Genomic DNA, 21,082 nt, shown 5'->3' on the forward strand with positions numbered 1-21,082 from the left:
ATTTATATATGAAATTTATTGTCAAATTGGTTTCCATACAACACCCAGTGCTCATCCCAAAAGGTGCCCTCCTCAATACCCATCACCCACCCTCTCCTCCCTCCCACCCCCCATCAACCCTCAGTTTGCTCTCAGTTCTCAACAGTCTCTTATGCTTTGGCTCTCTCCCACTCTAACCTCTTTTTTTATTTTTTTCCTTCCCCTCCCCTCATGGGTTCCTGTTAAGTTTCTCAGGATCCGCATAAGAGTGAAACCATATGGTATCTGTCTTTCTCTGTATGGCTTATTTCACTTAGCATCACACTCTCCAGTTCCATCCATGTTGCTACAAAAGGCCATATTTCATTTTTTCTCATTGCCACGTAGTATTCCATTCTGTATATAAACCACAATTTCTTTATCCATTCATCAGTTGATGGACATTTAGGCTCTTTCCATAATTTGGCTATTGTTGAGAGTGCTGCTATGAACATTGGGGTACAAGTGCCCCTATGCATCAGTACTCCTGTGTCCCTTGGATAAATTCCTAGCAGTGCTATTGCTGGGTCATAGGGTAGGTCTATTTTTAATTTTCTGAGGAACCTCCACACTGTTTTCCAGAGTGGCTGCACCAATTTGCATTCCCACCAACAGTGCAAGAGGGTTCCCGTTTCTCCACATCCTCTCCAGCATCTGTAGTCTCCTGATTTGTTCATTTTGGCCACTCTGACTGGCGTGAGGTGATACCTGAGTGTGGTTTTGATTTGTATTTCCCTGATGAGGAGCGACGCTGAACATCTTTTCATGTGCCTGTTGGCCATCCGGATGTCTTCTTTAGAGAAGTGTCTATTCATGTTTTCTGCCCATTTCTTCACTGGGTTATTTGCTTTCCGGGTGTGGAGTTTGGTGAGCTCTTTATAGATTTTGGATACTAGCCCTTTGTCCGATATGTCATGTGCAAATATCTTTTCCCATTCCGTTGGTTGCCTTTTAGTTTTGTTGGTTATTTCCTTTGCTGTGCAGAAGCTTTTTATCTTCATAAGGTCCCAGTAATTCACTTTTGCTTTTAATTCCCTTGCCTTTGGGGATGTGTCGAGTAAGAGATTGCTACGGCTGAGGTCAGAGAGGTCTTTTCCTGCTTTCTCCTCTAAGGTTTTGATGGTTTCCTGTCTCACATTCAGGTCCTTCATCCATTTTGAGTTTATTTTTGTGAATGGTGTGAGAAAGTGGTCTAGTTTCAACCTTCTGCATGTTGCTGTCCAGTTCTCCCAGCACCATTTGTTAAAGCGACTGTCTTTTTTCCATTGGATGTTCTTTCCTGCTTTGTCAAAGATGAGTTGGCCATACGTTTGTGGGTCTAGTTCTGGGGTTTCTATTCTATTCCATTGGTCTCTGTGTCTGTTTTTGTGCCAATACCATGCTGTCTTGATGATGACAGCTTTGTAGTAGAGGCTAAAGTCTGGGATTGTGATGCCTCCTGCTTTGGTCTTCTTCTTCAAAATTACTTTGGCTATTTGGGGCCTTTTGTGGTTCCATATGAATTTTAGGATTGCTTGTTCTAGTTTTGAGAAGAATGCTGGTGCAATTTTGATTGGGATTGCATTAAATGTGTAGATAGCTTTGGGTAGTATTGACATTTTGACAATATTTATTCTTCCAATCCATGAGCAGGGAATGTCTTTCCATTTCTTTAAATCTTCTTCAATTACCTTCATAAGCTTTCTATAGTTTTCAGCATACAGATCCTTTACATCTTTGGTTAGATTTATTCCTAGGTATTTTATGCTTCTTGGTGCCATTGTGAATGGGATCAGTTTCTTTATTTGTCTTTCTGTTGCTTCATTGTTAGTGTATAAGAATGCAACTGATTTCTATACATTGATTTTGTATCCTGCCACTTTGCTGAATTCATGTATCAGTTCTAGCAGACTTTTGGTGGAGTCTATCGGATTTTCCATGTATAATATCATGTCATCTGCAAAAAGCGAAAGCTTGACTTCATCTTTGCCAATTTTGATGCCTTTGATTTCCTTTTGTTGTCTGATTGCTGATGCTAGAACTTCCAGCACTATGTTAAACAACAGTGGTGAGAGTGGGCATCCCTGTCGTGTTCCTGATCTCAGGGAAAAAGCTCTCAGTTTTTCCCCGTTGAGGATGATGTTAGCTGTGGGCTTTTCATAAATGGCTTTGATGATCTTTAAGTATGTTCCTTCTATCCCAACTTTCTCAAGGGTTTTTATTAAGAAAGGGTGCTGGATTTTGTCAAAGGCCTTTTCTGCATCGATTGACAGGATCATATGGTTTTTCTCTTTTTTTTTGTTAATGTGATGGATCACGTTGATTGATTTGCGAATGTTGAACCAGCCCTGCATCCCAGGAATGAATCCCACTTGATCATGGTGAACAATTCTTTTTATATGCCGTTGAATTCGATTTGCTAGTATCTTATTGAGAATTTTGGCATCCATATTCATCAGGGATATTGGCCTGTAGTTCTCTTTTTTTACTGGGTCTCTGTCTGGTTTAGGAATCAAAGTAATACAGGCTTCATAGAATGATTCTGGAAGTTTTCCTTCCCTTTCTATTTCTTGGAATAGCTTGAGAAGCATAGGTATTATCTCTCCTTTAAACGTCTGGTAGAACTCCCCTGGGAAGCCATCTGGTCCTGGACTCTTATTTGTTGGGAGATTTTTGATAACCGATTCAATTTCTTCGCTGCTTATGGGTCTGTTCAAGCTTTCTATTTCCTCCTGATTGAGTTTTGGAAGAGTGTGGGTGTTCAGGAATTTGACCATTTCTTCCAGGTTGTCCAATTTGTTGGCATATAATTTTTCATAGTATTCCCTGATAATTGTTTGTATCTCTGAGGGATTGGTTGTAATCATTCCATTTTCATTCATGATTTTATCTATTTGGGTCATCTCCCTTTTCTTTTTGAGAAGCCTGGCTAGAGGTTTGTCAATTTTGTTTATTTTTTCAAAAAACCAACTCTTGGTTTCGTTGATCTGCTCTACAGTTTTTTTAGATTCTATATTGTTTATTTCTGCTCTGATCTTTATTATTTCTCTTCTTCTGCTGGGTTTAGGCTGCCTTTGCTGTTCTGCTTCTATTTCCCTTAGGTGTGCTGTTAGATTTTGTATTTGGGATTTTTCTTGTTTCTTGAGATAGGCCTGGATTGCAATGTATTTTCCTCTCAGGACTGCCTTCGCTGCGTCCCAAAGCGTTTGAATTGTTGTATTTTCATTTTCGTTTGTTTCCATATATTTTTTAATTTCTTCTCGAATTGCCTGGTTGACCCACTCATTCGTTAGTAGGGTGTTCTTTAACCTCCATGCTTTGGGAGGTTTTCCAGACTTTTTCTGTGGTTGATTTCAAGCTTCATAGCATTGTGGTCTGAAAGCATGCATGGTATGATTTCAATTCTTGTAAACTTATGAAGGGCTGTTTTGTGACCCAGTATATGATCTATCTTGGAGAATGTTCCATGTGCACTCGAGAAGAAAGTATATTCTGTTGCTTTGGGATGCAGAGTTCTAAATATATCTGTCAAGTCCATCTGATCCAATGTCTCATTCAGGGCCCTTGTTTCTTTATTGACCGTGTGTCTAGATGATCTATCCATTTCTGTAAGTGGGGTGTTAAAGTCCCCTGCAATTACCACATTCTTATCAATAAGGTTGCTTATGTTTATGAGCAATTGTTTTATATATTCAGGCGCTCCGGTATTCGGCGCATAGACATTTATGATTGTTAGCTCTTCCTGATGGATAGACCCTGTCACTAGTATATAATGTCCTTCTTCATCTCTTGTTACAGCCTTTAATTTAAAGTCTAGTTTGTCTGATAGAAGTATGGCTACTCCAGCTTTCTTTTGGCTTCCAGTAGCATGATAAATAGTTCTCCATCCCCTCACTCTCAATCTAAAGGTGTCCTCAGGTCTAAAATGAGTCTCTTGTAGACAGCAAATAGATGGGTCTTGTTTTTTTATCCAATCTGATACCCTATGTCTTTTGGTTGGCGCATTTAACCCATTTACATTCAGTGTTCTTATAGAAAGATATGGGTTTAGAGTCATTGTGCTGTCTGTATGTTTTATGCTTGTAGTGATGTCTCTGGTACTTTGTCTCACAGGGTCCCCCTTAGGATCTCTTGGAGGGCTGGTTTAGTGGTGACAAATTCCTTCAGTTTTTGTTTGTTTGGGAAGACCTTTATCTCTCCTTCTATTCTAAATGACAGACTTGCTGGATAAAGGATTCTCGGCTGCATATTTTTTCTGTCTAGCACACTGAAAATCTCGTGCCAATTCTTTCTGGCCTGCCAAGTTTCAAAAGAGAGATCAGTCACGAGTCTTATAGGTCTCCCTTTATATGTGAGGGCACGTTTACCCCTTGCTGCTTTCAGAATTTTCTCTTTATCCTTGTATTTTGCCAGTTTCACTATGATATGTCGTGCAGAAGATCGATTCAAGTTATGTCTGAAGGGAGTTCTCTGTGCCTCTTGGATATCAATGCCTTTTTCCTTCCCCAGTTCAGGGAAGTTCTCAGATATTGTTTCTTCAAGTACCCCTTCAGCACCTTTCCCTCTCTCTTCCTCCTCTGGGATACCAATTATGCGTATATTATTTCTTTTTAGAGTATCACTTAGTTCTCTAATTTTCCCCTCATACTCCTGGATTTTTTTATCTCTCTTTTTCTCAGCTTCCTCTTTTTCCATAACTTATCTTCTAGTTGACCTATTCTTTCCTCTGCCTCTTCAATCCGAGCCGTGGTGGTTTCCATTTTGTTAGTTATGCATTTCATTTAAAGCGTTTTTCAGCTCCTCGTGACTGTTCCTTAGTCCCTTGATCTCTGTAGCAAGAGATTCTCTGCTGTCAGCTATACTGTTTTCAAGCCCAGCGATTAATTTTATGACTATTATTCTAAATTCACTTTCTGTTATATTATTTAAATCCTTTTTGATCAGCTCATTAGCTGTCGTTATTTCCTGGAGATTCTTCTGAGGGGAATTCTTCCACTTGGTCATTTTGGATAGTCCCTGGCGTGGTAGGACCTGCAGGGCACTTCCCCTGTGCTGTGGTGTATAACTGGAGTTGGTGGGCGGAGCCGCAGTCAGACCTGATGTCTGCCCCCAGCCCACCGCTGGGGCCACAGTCAGACTGGTGCGTGCCTTCTCTTCCCCTCTCCTAGGGGCGGGATTCACTGTGGGGTGGGGTGGCCTGTCTGGGCTACTTGCACACTGCCAGGCTTGTGAGGCTGGGGATCTGGCGTCTTAGCTGGGGTGGGGAGGCAAGGTGTGCAGGGGCAGGAGGGGCAGGCTTAGCTTGCTTCTCCTTAGGTGATCCACTTCAGGAGGGGCCCTGTGGCAGCGGGAGGGAGTCAGATCTGCTGCCGGAGGTTTGGCTCCGCAGAAGCGCAGAGTTAGGTGTTTGCGCGGAGAGAGCAAGTTCCCTGGCAGGAACTGGTTCTCTTTGGGATTTTGGCTGGGGGATGGGCGGGGGAGATGGCGCTGGCAAGCGCCTTTGTTCCCCACCAAACTGAGCTCTGTCGCCCGGGGGCTCAGCAGCTCTCCTTCCCTTTGTCCTCCAGCCTTCCTGCTTTCTGAGCAGAGCTGTTAACTTATGACCTCCCAGCCGCTAAGTCGCGCTTGCTGTCGGAACACAGTCCGTCAGGCCCCTCCGCTTTTTGCAAGCCAGACTTGGGGGCTCTGCTTGGCCGGAGCCGCCCCTCCGCCCCGGCTCCCTCCCACCAGTCCGTGGAGCGCGCACCGCCTCGCCGCCCTTCCTACCCTTTCCGTGGGCCTCTCATCTGCGCTTGGCTCCGGCGACTCCATTCTGCTAATCCTCTGGTGGTTTTCTGGGTTATTTAGGCAGGTGTAGGTGGTATCTAAGTGATCAGCAGGACGCGCGGTGAGCCCAGCGTCCTCCTACGCCGCCATCTTCCCTCTCTAAGCCTCCTTTGCCCATTTTTAAATGGCTTATTTTTTGTGTGGTGTTGAGTTGTATAAGTTTTTTTTTTTTATATGTTTTGGATATTAGCCCCTTATCAGATATATCATTTGTAAATATCTTCTCCCATTCAGTAGATTGCTTTTTGGTTTTGTTACTGGTTTCCTTCACTGTGCAGAAGTTGTTTGTTTTTTGTTTTTTTGTTTTTTGTATAGTCCCAACAGTTTAATTTTGCTTTTGTTTCCCTTGCCTGAGGAGACATATTTAGAAAAATATTTCTATGGCCTATGTCAAGGAAATTACTGCCTCCTTTCTTCTAGGAGTTTTATGGTTTTAGGCCTCACATTTAAGTCATTGATCAATTTTGAGTTTATTTTTGTGTATGGTGTAAGAAAGTAGAAAGGCTGCTAATGAAGTTATTTATTCAACAAATAGAGGATAATTCAGTAACCACAATGGGACAGACATATTGCTAGATGGTAGGGCAAAAGATATGAATAAGTCATTGAGAATCTCACAATATCCAGGAACTTATTTCATCAGGTCAGTTATATAAGCTTAATTTTTCTCCTACTACAGCGACTAGAACATAGTATAAAGCCAACTAATATTTCTTAGTTAATGAATTAATCAATGACTTAACTTGCACTTAAAATCAATATTCAACCAAATCTGAGGCCAAATTTAACATTACTATCAGAGAAAGAACTGGATAAAAGATTAAATATGAAATGCTTGGATAAAAGATTAAATATGAAATGTCATCCAAATGTCATGACTATCACAATTTCACATTTATAATAGAATGAATTTTAAAAATTTTGGTATTATAGTTTAGGAAAAATTATTCCCATGCACTGTCAACTGCAAGATTGTTCCTATGGTCAATTTATTGCACATTTGTGATACTAAATAGAAGCTCACTTTTAACATACGTTACTGGGGGACTAAGGAGAATTGAGTGTAACTTGTCCTCCTCTAACAGTCTCTTTTCCTTACACTCCACATTTATGACTGGATTGATGATGATTTGTCATGCATTTTGTTGTATGATATCGGAGAGTTTCCCTCTCACATAATTTCGATGTGGCAGAATTGATATTCTACTTTCAATTCATCTCCATATGATGTGGAAAAATTCTTCCCATAACACCTTACTTCATAATTCCTGGCTTCAATGCAATTAAATAACCAAAAACTACAAACAGTTTTTACGTAATTTAGTTTCATGTTATAAATACTAGTATAACAAATAATTTCATAAAAAGAGAACTATGATATAAATCAGTCTCCATTACTCTTTATATGCTTATTTATGTTTTATATATATTTATGAGCTCAGAGAGGTTATTATATTCTTCCTAAAGTTATCTGGCTAATTCACACTGTTGCTATTTGTATTGGCTATCAATATCTTTTCAAATTTACTAAATCATTTGAAGTGGTCACTCCTTTTGCATATAATATAAACCATTTCCACAATCCTTATTAATTATTATAATGTTTTCCATTTCCATTGTCAAAATATATGTATTCACAGATTGGCTGAAATAATTCCAACATATTAAAGACTTAAGGAAATTTTCATTCCAAGTTCTATCTAAAATGTGTACCTCTATTCAAAAGTGAATATGCAGAAATTAACAATGAATCCAGTGGCAGGCTTTGTTTATATTACCACTTTGCTGAGTGACTATGATGGCAATCACATATATGCCTATGCAATCACAATTTATGCATCATACACAATTTCAGGGATATCAGATAGTACGCTGAAGTAGGCATTTGGCAATTTGGTCCTCCAAAGGCTAAAGCCAATACTAAATAGATCATTTCAATTGAATATCATAGCTGATGCCAAACCTCACATACCTCAAAATGCATTTTTAAAAATTCCCTCTTGGAATACAAAAAGGTGACAGAACAAAAGGACATGCTCTCGGGACTCATCTATAGGAGCTGTAGGTTCCTTTAATAGAATGACAGACATGACCCCTTCCCATCATGGAGCCTACAGTTCTGTGGGGAGTTCAGCCAGCAAAACTGTAATCACAAAAATAAATATATAATTACAAACTATGATGTGTCCCATCAAAGAAAGTATCAGGTACTTAGAGACTACACTGGGGAAAGTTATTTAAATAAGGAGGCAGGAAAAGCCTCTTTGAGAAAATGGCATTTAAGAGCTAAAAGACATATGGGAATTAGTTAAGTGAAGTTGTGGAGAAAGAATATTCCAGACAGATAAGAGTTTGGCTACTCCTCGTAGTGGGCTGATAAAAGGCCAGTAAGTGGCGCTGGTGGGACTAAGCCGGGAAAAGAGTAGCAGAAGTTTCTGGAGGGGCTTGGAGGGCCAGATCTTGTAAGATCTGACAAGACATGGTAACAATTTTGGATTTTTTTCTAGATGTGATAGAAAGCATTTGGAGGATTGCAAATGGGGATTTTCACTTTTTAAAGATTGCTCAGACTACTGAAGGGAAAGAATTAGAGAAAAGAATGAAATCAATAAGTTACAGTATTTTAAATAATTCTTCATAAAAATGAACTATATCTATCTTCACCCACGCTATTAGAATTTTCTTGTTTTCGCAGGTTGAAGAATTTACCGTTCTCATTTACCAAACTTAAAGAACTTGCAGCTTTGTGGCTTTCTGACAATCAGGTAAAAACCGTTATTACCTGATTTTTTTTTGTTTGTTTATTAAGATGAACTATAATTTAAGCTTTGAATTACTAACTTATTCCCAGTAGCTACCTTCGGCATATACTACAAAATATAGATCCCTTTATCTTCTGAAAGATTTTTGTAAAGATAGCAGTTCAAGTGTGTATTTCATTGCTACAGATAATACAGTACTATAATCTCCACCCTCTTTAAATACTTTGATTTAGCAGCGACTTCATTCTCATGTATCAGACACACAAAACGATCATTTTTATAGCTTTGTACTTCTAAAAGGTACCTCTGTGTCCTTAGGGGATGTTCTTTAATTATATCTCTGAAGGTAAGGAATAAGAAATCACAGAGGGAATTATTATCCAATGTATTCCTTTTTAAAATACTTTCAATTATAATCAGCTTAATTCTAAAATTTTATACAAGGAATTTTCAGATATATTTTGTGACTATTATCAGCATTTTCTGTGAAATTGGTTTGATATTATTTTTTATAATCACAAAAATAGATTATATTCAAATCAGTAATTGAGTGTTAATGAATAACTTTAATAACTGGAAAATAACAAGAAAGAGTTGAAGACATCTGATTTGCCACCAGAAAAAAAAAATGGTGGTGGACAATTTTGACATGGCTTATTAATCTTTACTTTTTTCTCAAAATTCCAAAATTTTGAAACACCTTTTTGCAAATATGAATAGCCAAATGAAAACAAATCATCTTGAATTTAGTTTGTTATCATTATCTCCTGAGCATAAACGCAGCATTACAGGTAAATGAATTGACCAGATTTCTAAGTATTGGGCTACTTCTGTGAAAAAATTAAATCTCTACAAAACATAAAATGTAAGTGTAAGAATAATGTTTGTGTCCCTACAGTCATTATAGTACTTGCTTCCATCTGCTGAGTAGAGAAATTAGATTCAAATCCAAATCTTATCAATGAACTATAGATTTTTCAAGGCATTAATATATCATTATAAATAAATAATTTCTGGATTCAATGTGAGTTATGCTAATGGAACAATCTATTCTACAGTCTTTCATTGTGAAAAAACATCTGCTAATATCATGATTTATTATTCTTGTGGGAGACTGAACTGAACAATGACTGCATCATTTAACTTTTATTTATAACAGTGATTTAATGTGTTTCTGACTCAGTTGCATGAGACAAGTTGATATGCCAAATCCACTTTGTGTTTCACTCCTATTAATAAATGTCATGAAATTAGTGGATTTTTTAAACATTAGATATCATCATTTCCAATAAGGTGTGTATATATATATATACATATATATATATATACACACACACACACATATATATAATTTAATATCAGAGATCTACAATACCCTTCAGAAATTGTATTTGTAAAATCAAATTAATAATAAAGAATTAAATATTACCATCCACAAGAAATATACTGATACATCAGGTACAACAAGAATAGTTGCTTATTTTTATGTGGACTCTGTCTTTGGTTACAAAAATATCTCTCAAAGCATGCTTCTGTTTTAACCTAATTAAATTCATAGATGATCTTGCAGTAGCATGGATTTGATAGCAAATCCCATTTGTCTTTTTAGGGCAGCAGTTTGTGAAAATGAATGAGCATATAGAACCACACCAAAAGCTTACTTAGTTGAATAATTTAATATATCTTGGTCTCTTTAAGACTAAAACTGACATTGCTCAGTGAAGATGATAGGTTTTGTAAAAAAGTATCCTACAGAAAAAGAAACTCTCAGTATGAAGACCTTAGAATTTAAGAATATTCCTCAGCAGTAGTCTTTTATGTAATCCTTAATTATTTGATTACTTTTTTCCTTGCCTTTCTTTTAATTGTTCATTCAGCTCAGTGAGGCCAAACTATTGACCATGTCTTATATAAAAGTAATATTCTTCATATTCACTATCTTATTAATCTATTTTGTATGTTCTTTGCGTCTAGTCAAAAGCCCTTATCCCTTTACAAACTGAAGCCCATCCAGAAACAAAGCAAAGAGTATTGACTAACTACATGTTTCCCCAGCAACCTCGTGGTGATGAAGGTAAATTATCAGTAAAAATTTCTCCTATACTTATATAATTATGGATAAAAGGGAATAATTTTATTCTGATATCTGGCCAGGAATACTGATACATGCGCAAGGCTATGAAAATAATTAGATGACACATATAAGTCATCCAGGGGTTAACCCTAAACATGAATCTTATCTTCCACAATCAGCAAGGAAGAAGTAAAACCTTCACTATTTGCCGATGACATGATACTCCATATAGAAAACCTGAAAGACTCCACCAAAAAACTGGGAGAACTGATAAATGAATTCAGTAAAGTTGCAGGTTACAAAATCAATGTACACTATACTATTTTAAATAAGATCCCAAAAATGTAACTCTCCCTCTTCATATCTTATATGAAATTGTTGATTTTTGGGAGCAACTTCTCTTGGTGGATTCTAAGACATAGGACTAGTTAACTAAATGTAGTACCCAGCTCACTGAAATGAGCTAAGAAGGGTCAGATCTTAAGGAAGGTTCAGTGAACTGGTTTATTTCCTGTGTTCACTAATTTCATGAACACAATTTAAACATTTAGTCTGGTGATCCCAGGCCCCAAATTATTTCATATTAAGAGTCGACCATAAAGAGATAACTTGAAAATAATGACCATTCTTTCTCTTTCAAGTTGAGTTTCTCTAAATGATGTCAGTAGCTATGATAGATATACGTGTTGAAAAACCTAAACCTAAACTTTACTTATATTTTCATATTAGTCCCTAGATTATCAAAATATTTCATTTAAAAAATAAAGGGAAAAGTGAAAAGAATCTCAGATTTGTGGTCATTTCTGAGATATGGTTGCACAGATTGAATCCCTAATTTATTGTAGGGAGTGAGGTAGATCTAGTTAGGCAAAGTGTGATGTTAAGGAATTAGCCAGGTTTTGTTTTGTTTTGCTCTCTTTTGAGGAAAGAAGAGTTGGTAATAGAAAAATTTTTTGAACTTTAAGCAAGTCACCCTTTGGCTTTTCAGGCAGACGTATAACTAATGAATTTTCAGAATCCCTTGCAACAAACAAGTACATATATGATAAGTGTTGTCCTTTGGGAAAGAATTTAGCCTGAACGAAGTACTTGTACTGCATTTTCATGTGATCTTCACAATTAACGTTGGCAAGGAAGATATTACTATTAGTCCATATTTTGATATAAATTAAATACTTATAAGCCATTTATTTTCCTTATTAATTGGGGATATATATAGACTAGTTGAGACTGTAATGTTAAAGACTGAATTTCCATATGTTCATAACCCTAAAAACAAGCTCCCCTCCATTTCCTCCCAACCACATACACACAGCAAAAATAAATAAATAAATAAAGCTTTCAATCTTACACACTTTACTGAAAAACCAATGTTATGTAGTACCTTTTATAAAATCCTGATAGAGTTTAGTGGCTACAAATATGGGTATGGGCTGTGTAATCACACAGACATGGAATAGAATCCTGCACTGGCCCAGAGAAAACTATAGTTTTCTCATTAACAAATTGAGGATATATTAGTACTACCCATAGTGTGCTGGTGTGAAGATTTAAAAATTAATATTTTAAAATGTATAGCCCAGCTCTCTTGTATTATCATTAGTAGTAGTATTTGGAGAGCCCATTCTCTGCACTAGAAAACTTCCCAATCCCAATATGTAACTAATATGTACTTAGGAAAGCTGAATTTGAATTAAGATGTAAAAGACCATGTAACAAATATCAAAGGACCTTTCCTCTCTTTTTCTTTCCTTTCTTCTTTCTTTCTTTCTTTCTTTCTTTCTCTTTATTTTTCCTTTTTTTTTTTGATTTTGTACTTGTTTATAGTACCTATTGCCATTTTTTTGCATAGTGTACTAAGCTCTATTAATAACACTTCATGTAAAAAAAAGCAATAATACTTTGGAATCTAACTGTAGATTTCCAGTCAGACAGTGACAGCTTTAACCCAACACTGTGGGAAGAGCAGAGACAACAACGCATGACTGTTGCCTTTGAATTTGAAGAAAAAAAGGAAGATGACGAAAATGCTGGGAAAGTTAAGGTGAAACTTTTAATTTTGTTTCTTCTTTCTTCTCATTATCTTTGTTTGTCCATTGTTATTAATACAATAGACTTAGGGAAAAATTGAGTGACCTCTGCTTGAAGGTCAGATATATCTTCAAGTGTTCTGGTGGTACCTTTCATTATAGCAGGATGGTAATTTGAGAAGTATTGGTGTGCTTCAGAATGAGACTAATGTCTCTGAGCAAATTTAATACCCATCTTACAGAGTAACAACATGAAAGAGATTCAAGGTGAGAGAAAGCCAAAACAAACAAACAAATCTGGCTGATAGACTTTACCTAAGCATCTTATTATATTTTTGAAACACTGAAATGGTTTTCTTGTAATCGCCAAGCAAGGCATCAGGCAGGCCATATGAGACCCAAGTACACATTTAAGGAAAAACCAACAGATTAATATATTACATTGGCATTAAAATCTCTGAAAGATTCAATGTCCCTGGGGTATCTGAGAAAATTTTCTGAGTTTTCTTAAATATGAAAACAAGTTTTAAAGGAGGCAAGAATACCAGGGGATATTCAGTTTTTCACCTCAAACATATATTTTTAAAATTCTTCATTGGAACTAATTTAAGTCAAGTAACAAGGTGAAATTTTACAATCTATATTTTTAAGTATTTAAGCTTGAAGATATCAGAAGTGATATAGTTCTTCTCAACATCAGATCTTCATATTAACATCATGGCAACATCTTGAATCTCTCACTAATTTTTTATAGTATTATTTGTGTACTTTTTCCATCATGGATACTAACAGCTCTCACTCTGAGTGACTAATTGCCTAAGTAATTGTTATGTGCATCCTGTTAATAGATATAGATTGTGTAATGTGTTCTTCTTTTCTTTCCCCTCATTCCCACATTTTCTAAACTTCTTTCTTAAACCAACACACTCTGGAACCTTACTAGATTTAGACAGTAAGGTAATTGACAAGGCCTACCTCTACATCATTGTGGAGAACCCAAAACGGACTCCCAAATCAAAATGATAGCTTTGTTAAAGATTTGGCTTTGAAAAAAAATGTTTCTGGATGCTTGGTTAATGCTATCTAATAACCAAAGAAACATTTTTTTAACTTGTGAATTCCTGGAAAAAACAATGCCAAACTAAAAGTAAACAAAGACCCTTACAACATCTCAGTTCTTCTTTTAAGATTTCGTACGTTAAATATAGAACCAATGGATGATGCATTCTATACTGGACCTCTGATTCATTCTTTTTCTTCTCTGAATGTCAAAAACTACATACTTATTCCTAAAAATCCATATTCAAAGGATCCAACAAGAAAATAGTACATTTAATATACTCTGGTATATGTGTCAATGAAAACATAAAATATGGTAAATGGAAACCGTTATTTAGAAGCCCTGTTTGTGTGTTATGTGATCAGGTTTGTTTATAATCAGAGTAGGCTCATTATACTTTAGATTGCATTTTCTTTATGCTTATTTATGTTTGATTTATCTATATTTTGGTGAAACAATATGTGTTTCAAAAATCTCAAACACTTGGTTTTGACTAATTTGAACATTTCCAATGCCATTGGCTATTGGGCAAATTAGAACACAAACAAACTTCTAAATAAATCATCATGGAAGTATGATGAATGGAATGTATGGAAATCTTATAGTAAATTAATCACATGTTTTTGGTTCATTACATATACATTAAATTTAGCACCATTTTACCTTTCATTTACATAAAATCTAAAAAGGAACCACTGACCTATGCCATAAACTTCCAAATGGACTAGAGTATAATGCCCTACTTATAGAGTGTACAGTGTAGTATAACTGGTGCATTGTGTGAAGAAGTGGTGACCCTTTAGCTTCATTTGATATTGGTACCATTTTGTTAGAGAGTTTGAACTAATTTTCTGTGGTTGTTTTAAATGCATTACCCAGAGTGAAAAAAAATCAAGAGTAGAAAAATGATAAAGTGAAAGTATTGCTACAGTGCTCCTCTTTCTCCCAGAAAATGGAGATTCCTTCTCCCACAGGATCACTCTTGCCAAGCCCCCTGGGAAAGGGGCCAGCGTGGGATTACTCTCCAACCTGCCAGACTGTCTGGCGATTGCTGCACACCATGGGCCAGGTGTGATCAGCAGATCCAAGATATGCCCGTCCCCCAGAATGACCCACAGCTGGCATGGGGTTGTATAAGTGGCCTCCAGCAGGAAAGGAGCATGTGTACTCCATTGCCAGTTGCAGCACAATCCACCACTCTTCCCTCTCTAAGTGGCAGACAGGTAGGCCTAGGTGTTTGGGGTAGGAGAACCCCCCATGTAGAGGCAACCTTGGAACAGTGGTTTATGGGGTATGTTCTGCATGATTTGGGGTAAGGAATGTTGATCCTATAGAAACCATCCAGTTGCCAGTGTTCAATCCCAATTTAAGTTTTTGTTCATTGACATTGGCAATGGGGTGGAGAGAACCAAGTCAGGGGAGGGAACATTAATAATGAGGTACCTAATGGTGGGATATATGGCATGATTTTTTAGTTGGGTGCTTCATTTTCATTTATGTTTTCATTTTTAAATATTTTTTTCTTTAATTTAAAGTGTGGGAATACCAATAGTCGGGCAGAATGTTGATGACACTGTTGATAACATCTAAATTGTCCCCATACATACATGCATTTTTGTATAATGTCAATTCTGAGGGAGATTAAATAACTAAAAATTGATTCATAAAATAGCATGAGATTTGAATTGGGATTTGCTGAGAGTGGACTTTGAGTACAAAGATGGACATTTGTTGAAAAGTATCGATTTCCCTCTAATTTGAAGGCACAGATGATGAGAATTCCTGTAAGAGAAGATTGGTTTAGGAGTTGTGGCAAATAGGGCTTCCTTATCTCAGTGGGTTGGGTGTTTAAAAGTTTCATTTAAAAAAATGTCTTAATGTGATGTAAAAGAACACTACATTTTTGGTAAGCTTTACCATCCACATGTAATGGACTAGATTCTTATTCTGTGTCTTATATTCTATGCACAATATAAGGCCAGCTGAGAATCCTCACTGAAACTGCTATAGGTTTCCTTTCTGTGTAAAATGTCCTAATTAAATCCCAGAATAAGATATTTAACAATCAATAATCAAGGCATTCACTATTATTTCTCTTACCGGAATTTACAGCCAAACCAAATTAGAATTTAATCATTACATAAGAAAACCACGGTTTTCTTTGTGAATTCAAGATATCATCTCTAAATGCCTAGCTATTTATGTTAATTCTTTCTTCCATTGCTAAACTTTTGGGAGTCTCCAACATCTTGCAGCTGCTATTTGCATTTACTGCACTTGTTTTAGATCTGAAATATACAGAATGTTGTGAAACATTGCTATTTTTCTAAAATTAAAGTGAAATAACATTGCAGTACAAAATCTTGCATTTTAATAAGATGTATATGTAAAATGAACAAATACTTTATGGTGAGTGATATATATAAAACATTTTGGTATAAGTGACAATTTTTCCCACCTATTTGTTTTTCCATCCCATATTAGAATAAGGGAATATTTCTAGCCTATATACTTAGAAATATAAAGAAACTGCTTTTGTATTGGGGCATTACTGAACTATTAATAAAATTGTGTTTATGAGCATGTTTATTCATTTCTAAAGCAGTGCACACATGAGTTAAAAAGTTGGAAGGCATAAAAAAAGAAAAGTAGGAAAGCAAAACAATCTGTAAAAGGATATAAAATATGTTTTTACAGAACTTACAAACATAACAATTATAAAATATTACAGCGCTATTTAAATTTTAAGAGGAATTATAAAAAATTGTTAGCTTTATGTTTTTAAAAATTGAAATCATCTTGTTATTTAACTCAGTAAAATTTACATTATAGATTTACAAACACCATTTTTTCACAAGATTGTACAAATAATGTGCTTCACTTCTATCAGACAATAGCTCTGAGCCAAGTAACACTTCCATAGCATAGGCTTTGGAGTCAAAGACCTGAGTTTGAATTTGGGCATTGCTACTATAGCTGTATGACTTTGGACCAACACTGTTCCCTTTTGGTAGAATGGGAACAGATGCTATAATGAGTTATGCAATTTAAACTATGTTTAATTATAATTATTTAATTATTGTTAATTATAATTAGTCAGTGTTTATATTTAAATCTATATGATAAATAATAAAATAAGTATTATTTATCATATAGATAAGTATTATTTATCGTATAGATAATAATAAATTAAATATCCTTATAAACATATTGCATGTGCCTGGCAAATGGCAGATACTGAATAAATAATGGTTGCTGCTGCATACAATCTGAAAAAATCCAGATAGTTACAGGTAGTATGGTGTTTATATGTATATACATATGTGTGTGTATATATATACATATATGAGTATATAGTATATAGAGTAGAATCTAAACTGCCAAAAGAATTGAGATTTTAAAAATACCTAAGTAGAATCTGATTTTAGATAGTATTTAATCTCTGAATAGAATTTACACATTTTCAAAAGACTGTCACAGGTATTATCTCATTTTAGTCATATATTCACCAAAGATATTATCATTCACATTTACACAAGTGGAAACTGGACAGAAAGGTTAGTGGCTGATAGCTTGTTTGAGGTAAATCTGTGGCTTAAATTTAGATCTTCTGACTCCAGGTCCAACAAGTGGGAAACAAGGAACTTATTGGCTAGGTGAAACAAATCCAAGTTGTATGAGACCTGAAACTCCCACAGTTTGGAGAGGGGCCTCTTTTAAGGAAAAGGATATAAAATAACCATTTAAATACATAAGTAGGGCCCCTCACAAGGCTTTAGAAAGAGGCTGTGCAAGTGACAGGCTCTAAAACTGAAGCTTCATTAAATTCATGACAAATCTGTTTCTGTTTCTAAATTTAAATATTTTTCAAAGATAAAGTACCCAAACATATTCTGGTGATGTGACCAAAATATCATATTAACTTGTTTATAAAATAACCAGAAAATATTGGCACCATGGCCATTAGTAAATAGTCATCTAATTTTGTCAGATGAGACATAGCATCTATAAAAAATAGATTGCATTATTCAATAAAGAATCTAATTCAATTAAAGAAGAACATTTCACACTTTTTTTTTTCCTTTTGATTCAATTTAGGAGTATAATTTTAGCATTGAGAATTTTTTAAGGTACATAGGATTTTAATTCTCTACCTGAAAATTATTTTTCATTCATATACCATTGGTTATTAAAAATTAAAAGATGTTCTTAATTGGCATAATAGTCATACCACTCTACAATCTATATTTTTAAATGTAGTTTTTTGACTTTTAGCCCTTTGATATCAAGTACTTTTAAATGAGTTCAACAATATCATTTAAAACTTAGATTTAATTTGTGATGAACATTTCTAATACCAACTTAAACAGCAGATCCAAGAATGCATGCATCCCAATGGACTTTGTCTAGCATGGATATCATTCTCTTTATGTTTACTTAAGAATGCATTATATGGGGTGCCTGGGTGGCGCAGTCGGTTAAGCGTCCGACTTCAGCCAGGTCACGATCTCGCGGTCCGTGAGTTCGAGCCCCGCGTCAGGCTCTGGGCTGATGGCTCGGAGCCTGGAGCCTGTTTCCGATTCTGTGTCTCCCTCTCTCTCTGCCCCTCCCCCGTTCATGCTCTGTCTCTCTCTGTCCCAAAAATAAATAAACATTGAAAAAAATTTAAAAAAAAAAGAATGCATTATAAATTAAGTACCCTGAGCTATATTTATATTACATTCTAACACCTTACACTTTTTTTCTGAGAAGTCTAAATTTTCCTTGGGTTATATTTTTGTAGCTTTATTTCTATATATTATTAAGTTCATTCTTATTTGTTTGGGAGTGTAAAAGACAAAATTACATTTAAACAATATTTATACTAGCAGAATTATCTGGTTTTTCATCAGCCTTTCAAAAATGTATTGGAAAAATAATTTTGTATGTTTAGTCTTAAAAGAAATGTTAGAAATCATCCAGTGGAGTCCAATCCCAGCATTTGATATGGAAAATGAGCCACGAGGAAGATGAATATGGCAAAGTTGGTGGATTTGCTAAATCTGCAGATGAGCAAAAGTGTTTGAATTCATATTTACAATCCTCAGATCTATACCACCATCATAGTTTCTTACATCCCATGAATTCCATGGGTGTGGGCAGGTGGGGGTGCATGTGCCCCCCCACTTTCTCCTTTCATCTCTCATTCCCACTCTTTCCTTCTTCAGCTTTGCTTTCCCCTTCTCCGTTCCTTCCCACCTACCCCCACACACACTTTCCACAGACACATACTCACTACAATCACATAAACCATTCCATTTTGTAAAGTTGGTTCTACTCAGATGCAAAAAGTTGTGACTACTGGAATAAGCCAGGCCAAATAAATCTGCTCCTTATATTTCTTCCCACTCCCTTTTAATCGGCATGAATAAATTGGATTTATTCCAATTTAGGTATATTTTAAATACTCTGATAATGGGATATTCCATAAGGAAGTGTCTCATATTTTCTCCCTCTAAATTAAATGTGAAGAATGAGCATTAATATATATTCCCTAAAGGCAGATTGATACACCAAAAATGAATTCAAGAAAGGGGAATAGATATCTGGGTAAATATAAGCCAACATTTATGTGTTTACATAGAATATCTTAGAAAATCTCCTCAATTTTTAATTTTTTATTTTAAGACATTAAAGGAGTATTTTAAGATTTTAAGTATTTTAAGATTTTAAGTATTTTAAGGCAGTACCTACAATGTTACTTTATTAGGGTAAAAACTAAATATAAAAGCCACCCTGAAGCATTTTTTTTTAGGTATTAACAAGAATTAGCTACCCTACCTTTTGATATAACATGCTAATTAATTAACATTGAGCTGATGCATATTTGGTAGCAGATACTGTCAATTCCCCATTTTTTAAAGACATGATAAACTCTACTTGTAAATCTTTTGGGGTCTCCTCCTATCATCTATATTAATGTTCCAAAGATATTTTTAACATGAAAATAATTACTTATAAATAACTAAGATAGGGAAGGAACAGCCTCTAAAGTATAAAAGCAGCTGACGGTAATTTGCTTAAAATCTTCAGATTGCTAGTCACTTATATGTTTGACCTACTCCTATTTCAATGATCCTCAGGGTAGGTCTAAAGCTAGGATATAATCCCCAAATTATTTTTAATCTAGAAGGTGGGTGTGGCGGGAAGAAGCCCCATGAGGGCAGAATATGGAAAGAACACCACTGACAGCAACAGTACAGTTTCTCAGCCAGCTCAACACTCACTATATTGCATTTGGTTTCACTACTGCACATAAAATGGAGTAGTTTTGTGAACATGTTTGCCGAAGGTATTTTTATGTGAAATTTCTTTTTATAAACTTCTAGGTTGAAATAAACCTAAAACGATATCCAACTCCTTACCCAGAGGATTTAAAGAATATGGTAAAATCTGTTCAAAATCTGGTGGGTAAGCCAAGCCATGGAGTGCGTGTTGAGAATTCAAACCCAACTGCTAACACGGAGCAAACTGTGAAAGAAAAGTATGAACACAAGTGGCCTGTAGCCCCAAAGGAGATTACAGTGGAGGTATTTCAAGGTTATTGGTAATTGCCAGTGTGGTTTGGATTTTTTGGAATTACTAAATTCTCTGTTTTTTTAAAACTGATTAGATCTCTGATAAGTGCATTTTTTTCCCTAAGATATAAATGAGTTTCTCTACTTTTTCAAACTATGAGAGTTGCATTTACTGAATTACAGGTAAATGACACCCTCATGGCCTAAAATTATAATACGACTCCAAAAGTTCCAATACACACAGAAGGAATACTTGCTCACCTAGCGAGGTCTGGCCAGTAAGTGCATTATACCATTTTCATGGTACTGTTTTGGCTATCCAAATTTTTATTGTATGAGTCATTAGAAAAGGCTAAATGAAGTTGGGTTTTTTTGTGTGTGTTTTGTGGGGGTTTTTTGTTTTGTTTTGTTTTGTTTTGTTTTGGTACTCTGCATATCTCAGTAAAATTCTGGATCAGATTTAGAGCCAATTTTTTGTTTGTTTGTTTTAGGATTTGGGTTAAAACCATTATAGGAAACACTACTATAAATGAAAAACAGGAGATAACTTTGAAATTTAGCTCTTCTGGATCTAGTCATGTGAAGCTTAATTCCTATATTTTAGAATAAACTAGATATTCATCCTTATCAATTTGTGTGGTCTGAAAAGAATTCAACTACATTTATGCCACCTCTGTACTATCTCATCAACTCTTCAGCCAATTTGGTTATCACCTTTTTTATCTTCATTAGGAACATAACTGGTATGAGTACATCTAGAAGTCACTATACGCACT

General features: G+C 35.6%; 1 protein-coding gene across 10 annotated transcripts in view; it reads left to right on the plus strand.

Annotated features, from left to right (window-relative positions):
• LRRC7 (leucine rich repeat containing 7) overlaps nt 1–21,082 on the plus strand; it is a 567,116-nt gene that overhangs the window by 443,099 nt on the left and 102,935 nt on the right. For 8 of the 10 annotated variants that reach the window (XR_005788652.1, XR_005788653.1, XM_040470602.1 and 5 more), the window contains exons 14-18: nt 8,519–8,588; nt 10,560–10,659; nt 12,579–12,703; nt 14,724–14,972; nt 20,118–20,318. Coding sequence is in view for 8 of the 10 variants with exons in the window: in XM_040470602.1 (XP_040326536.1) it covers nt 8,519–8,588; nt 10,560–10,659; nt 12,579–12,703; nt 14,724–14,972; nt 20,118–20,318 (745 nt within the window). In the remaining 2 variants the exon portion in view is untranslated. The remainder of the gene's footprint in view (nt 1–8,518; nt 8,589–10,559; nt 10,660–12,578; nt 12,704–14,723; nt 14,973–20,117; nt 20,319–21,082) is intronic. The other 2 variants (XM_040470606.1, XM_040470608.1) reach the window with 2 other exon arrangements.

Source organism: Herpailurus yagouaroundi, unplaced genomic scaffold (genome assembly GCF_014898765.1).
Source record: "Herpailurus yagouaroundi ecotype Mexico unplaced genomic scaffold, PumYag 77, whole genome shotgun sequence".
NCBI classification, from domain to species: domain Eukaryota; kingdom Metazoa; phylum Chordata; class Mammalia; order Carnivora; family Felidae; genus Herpailurus; species Herpailurus yagouaroundi.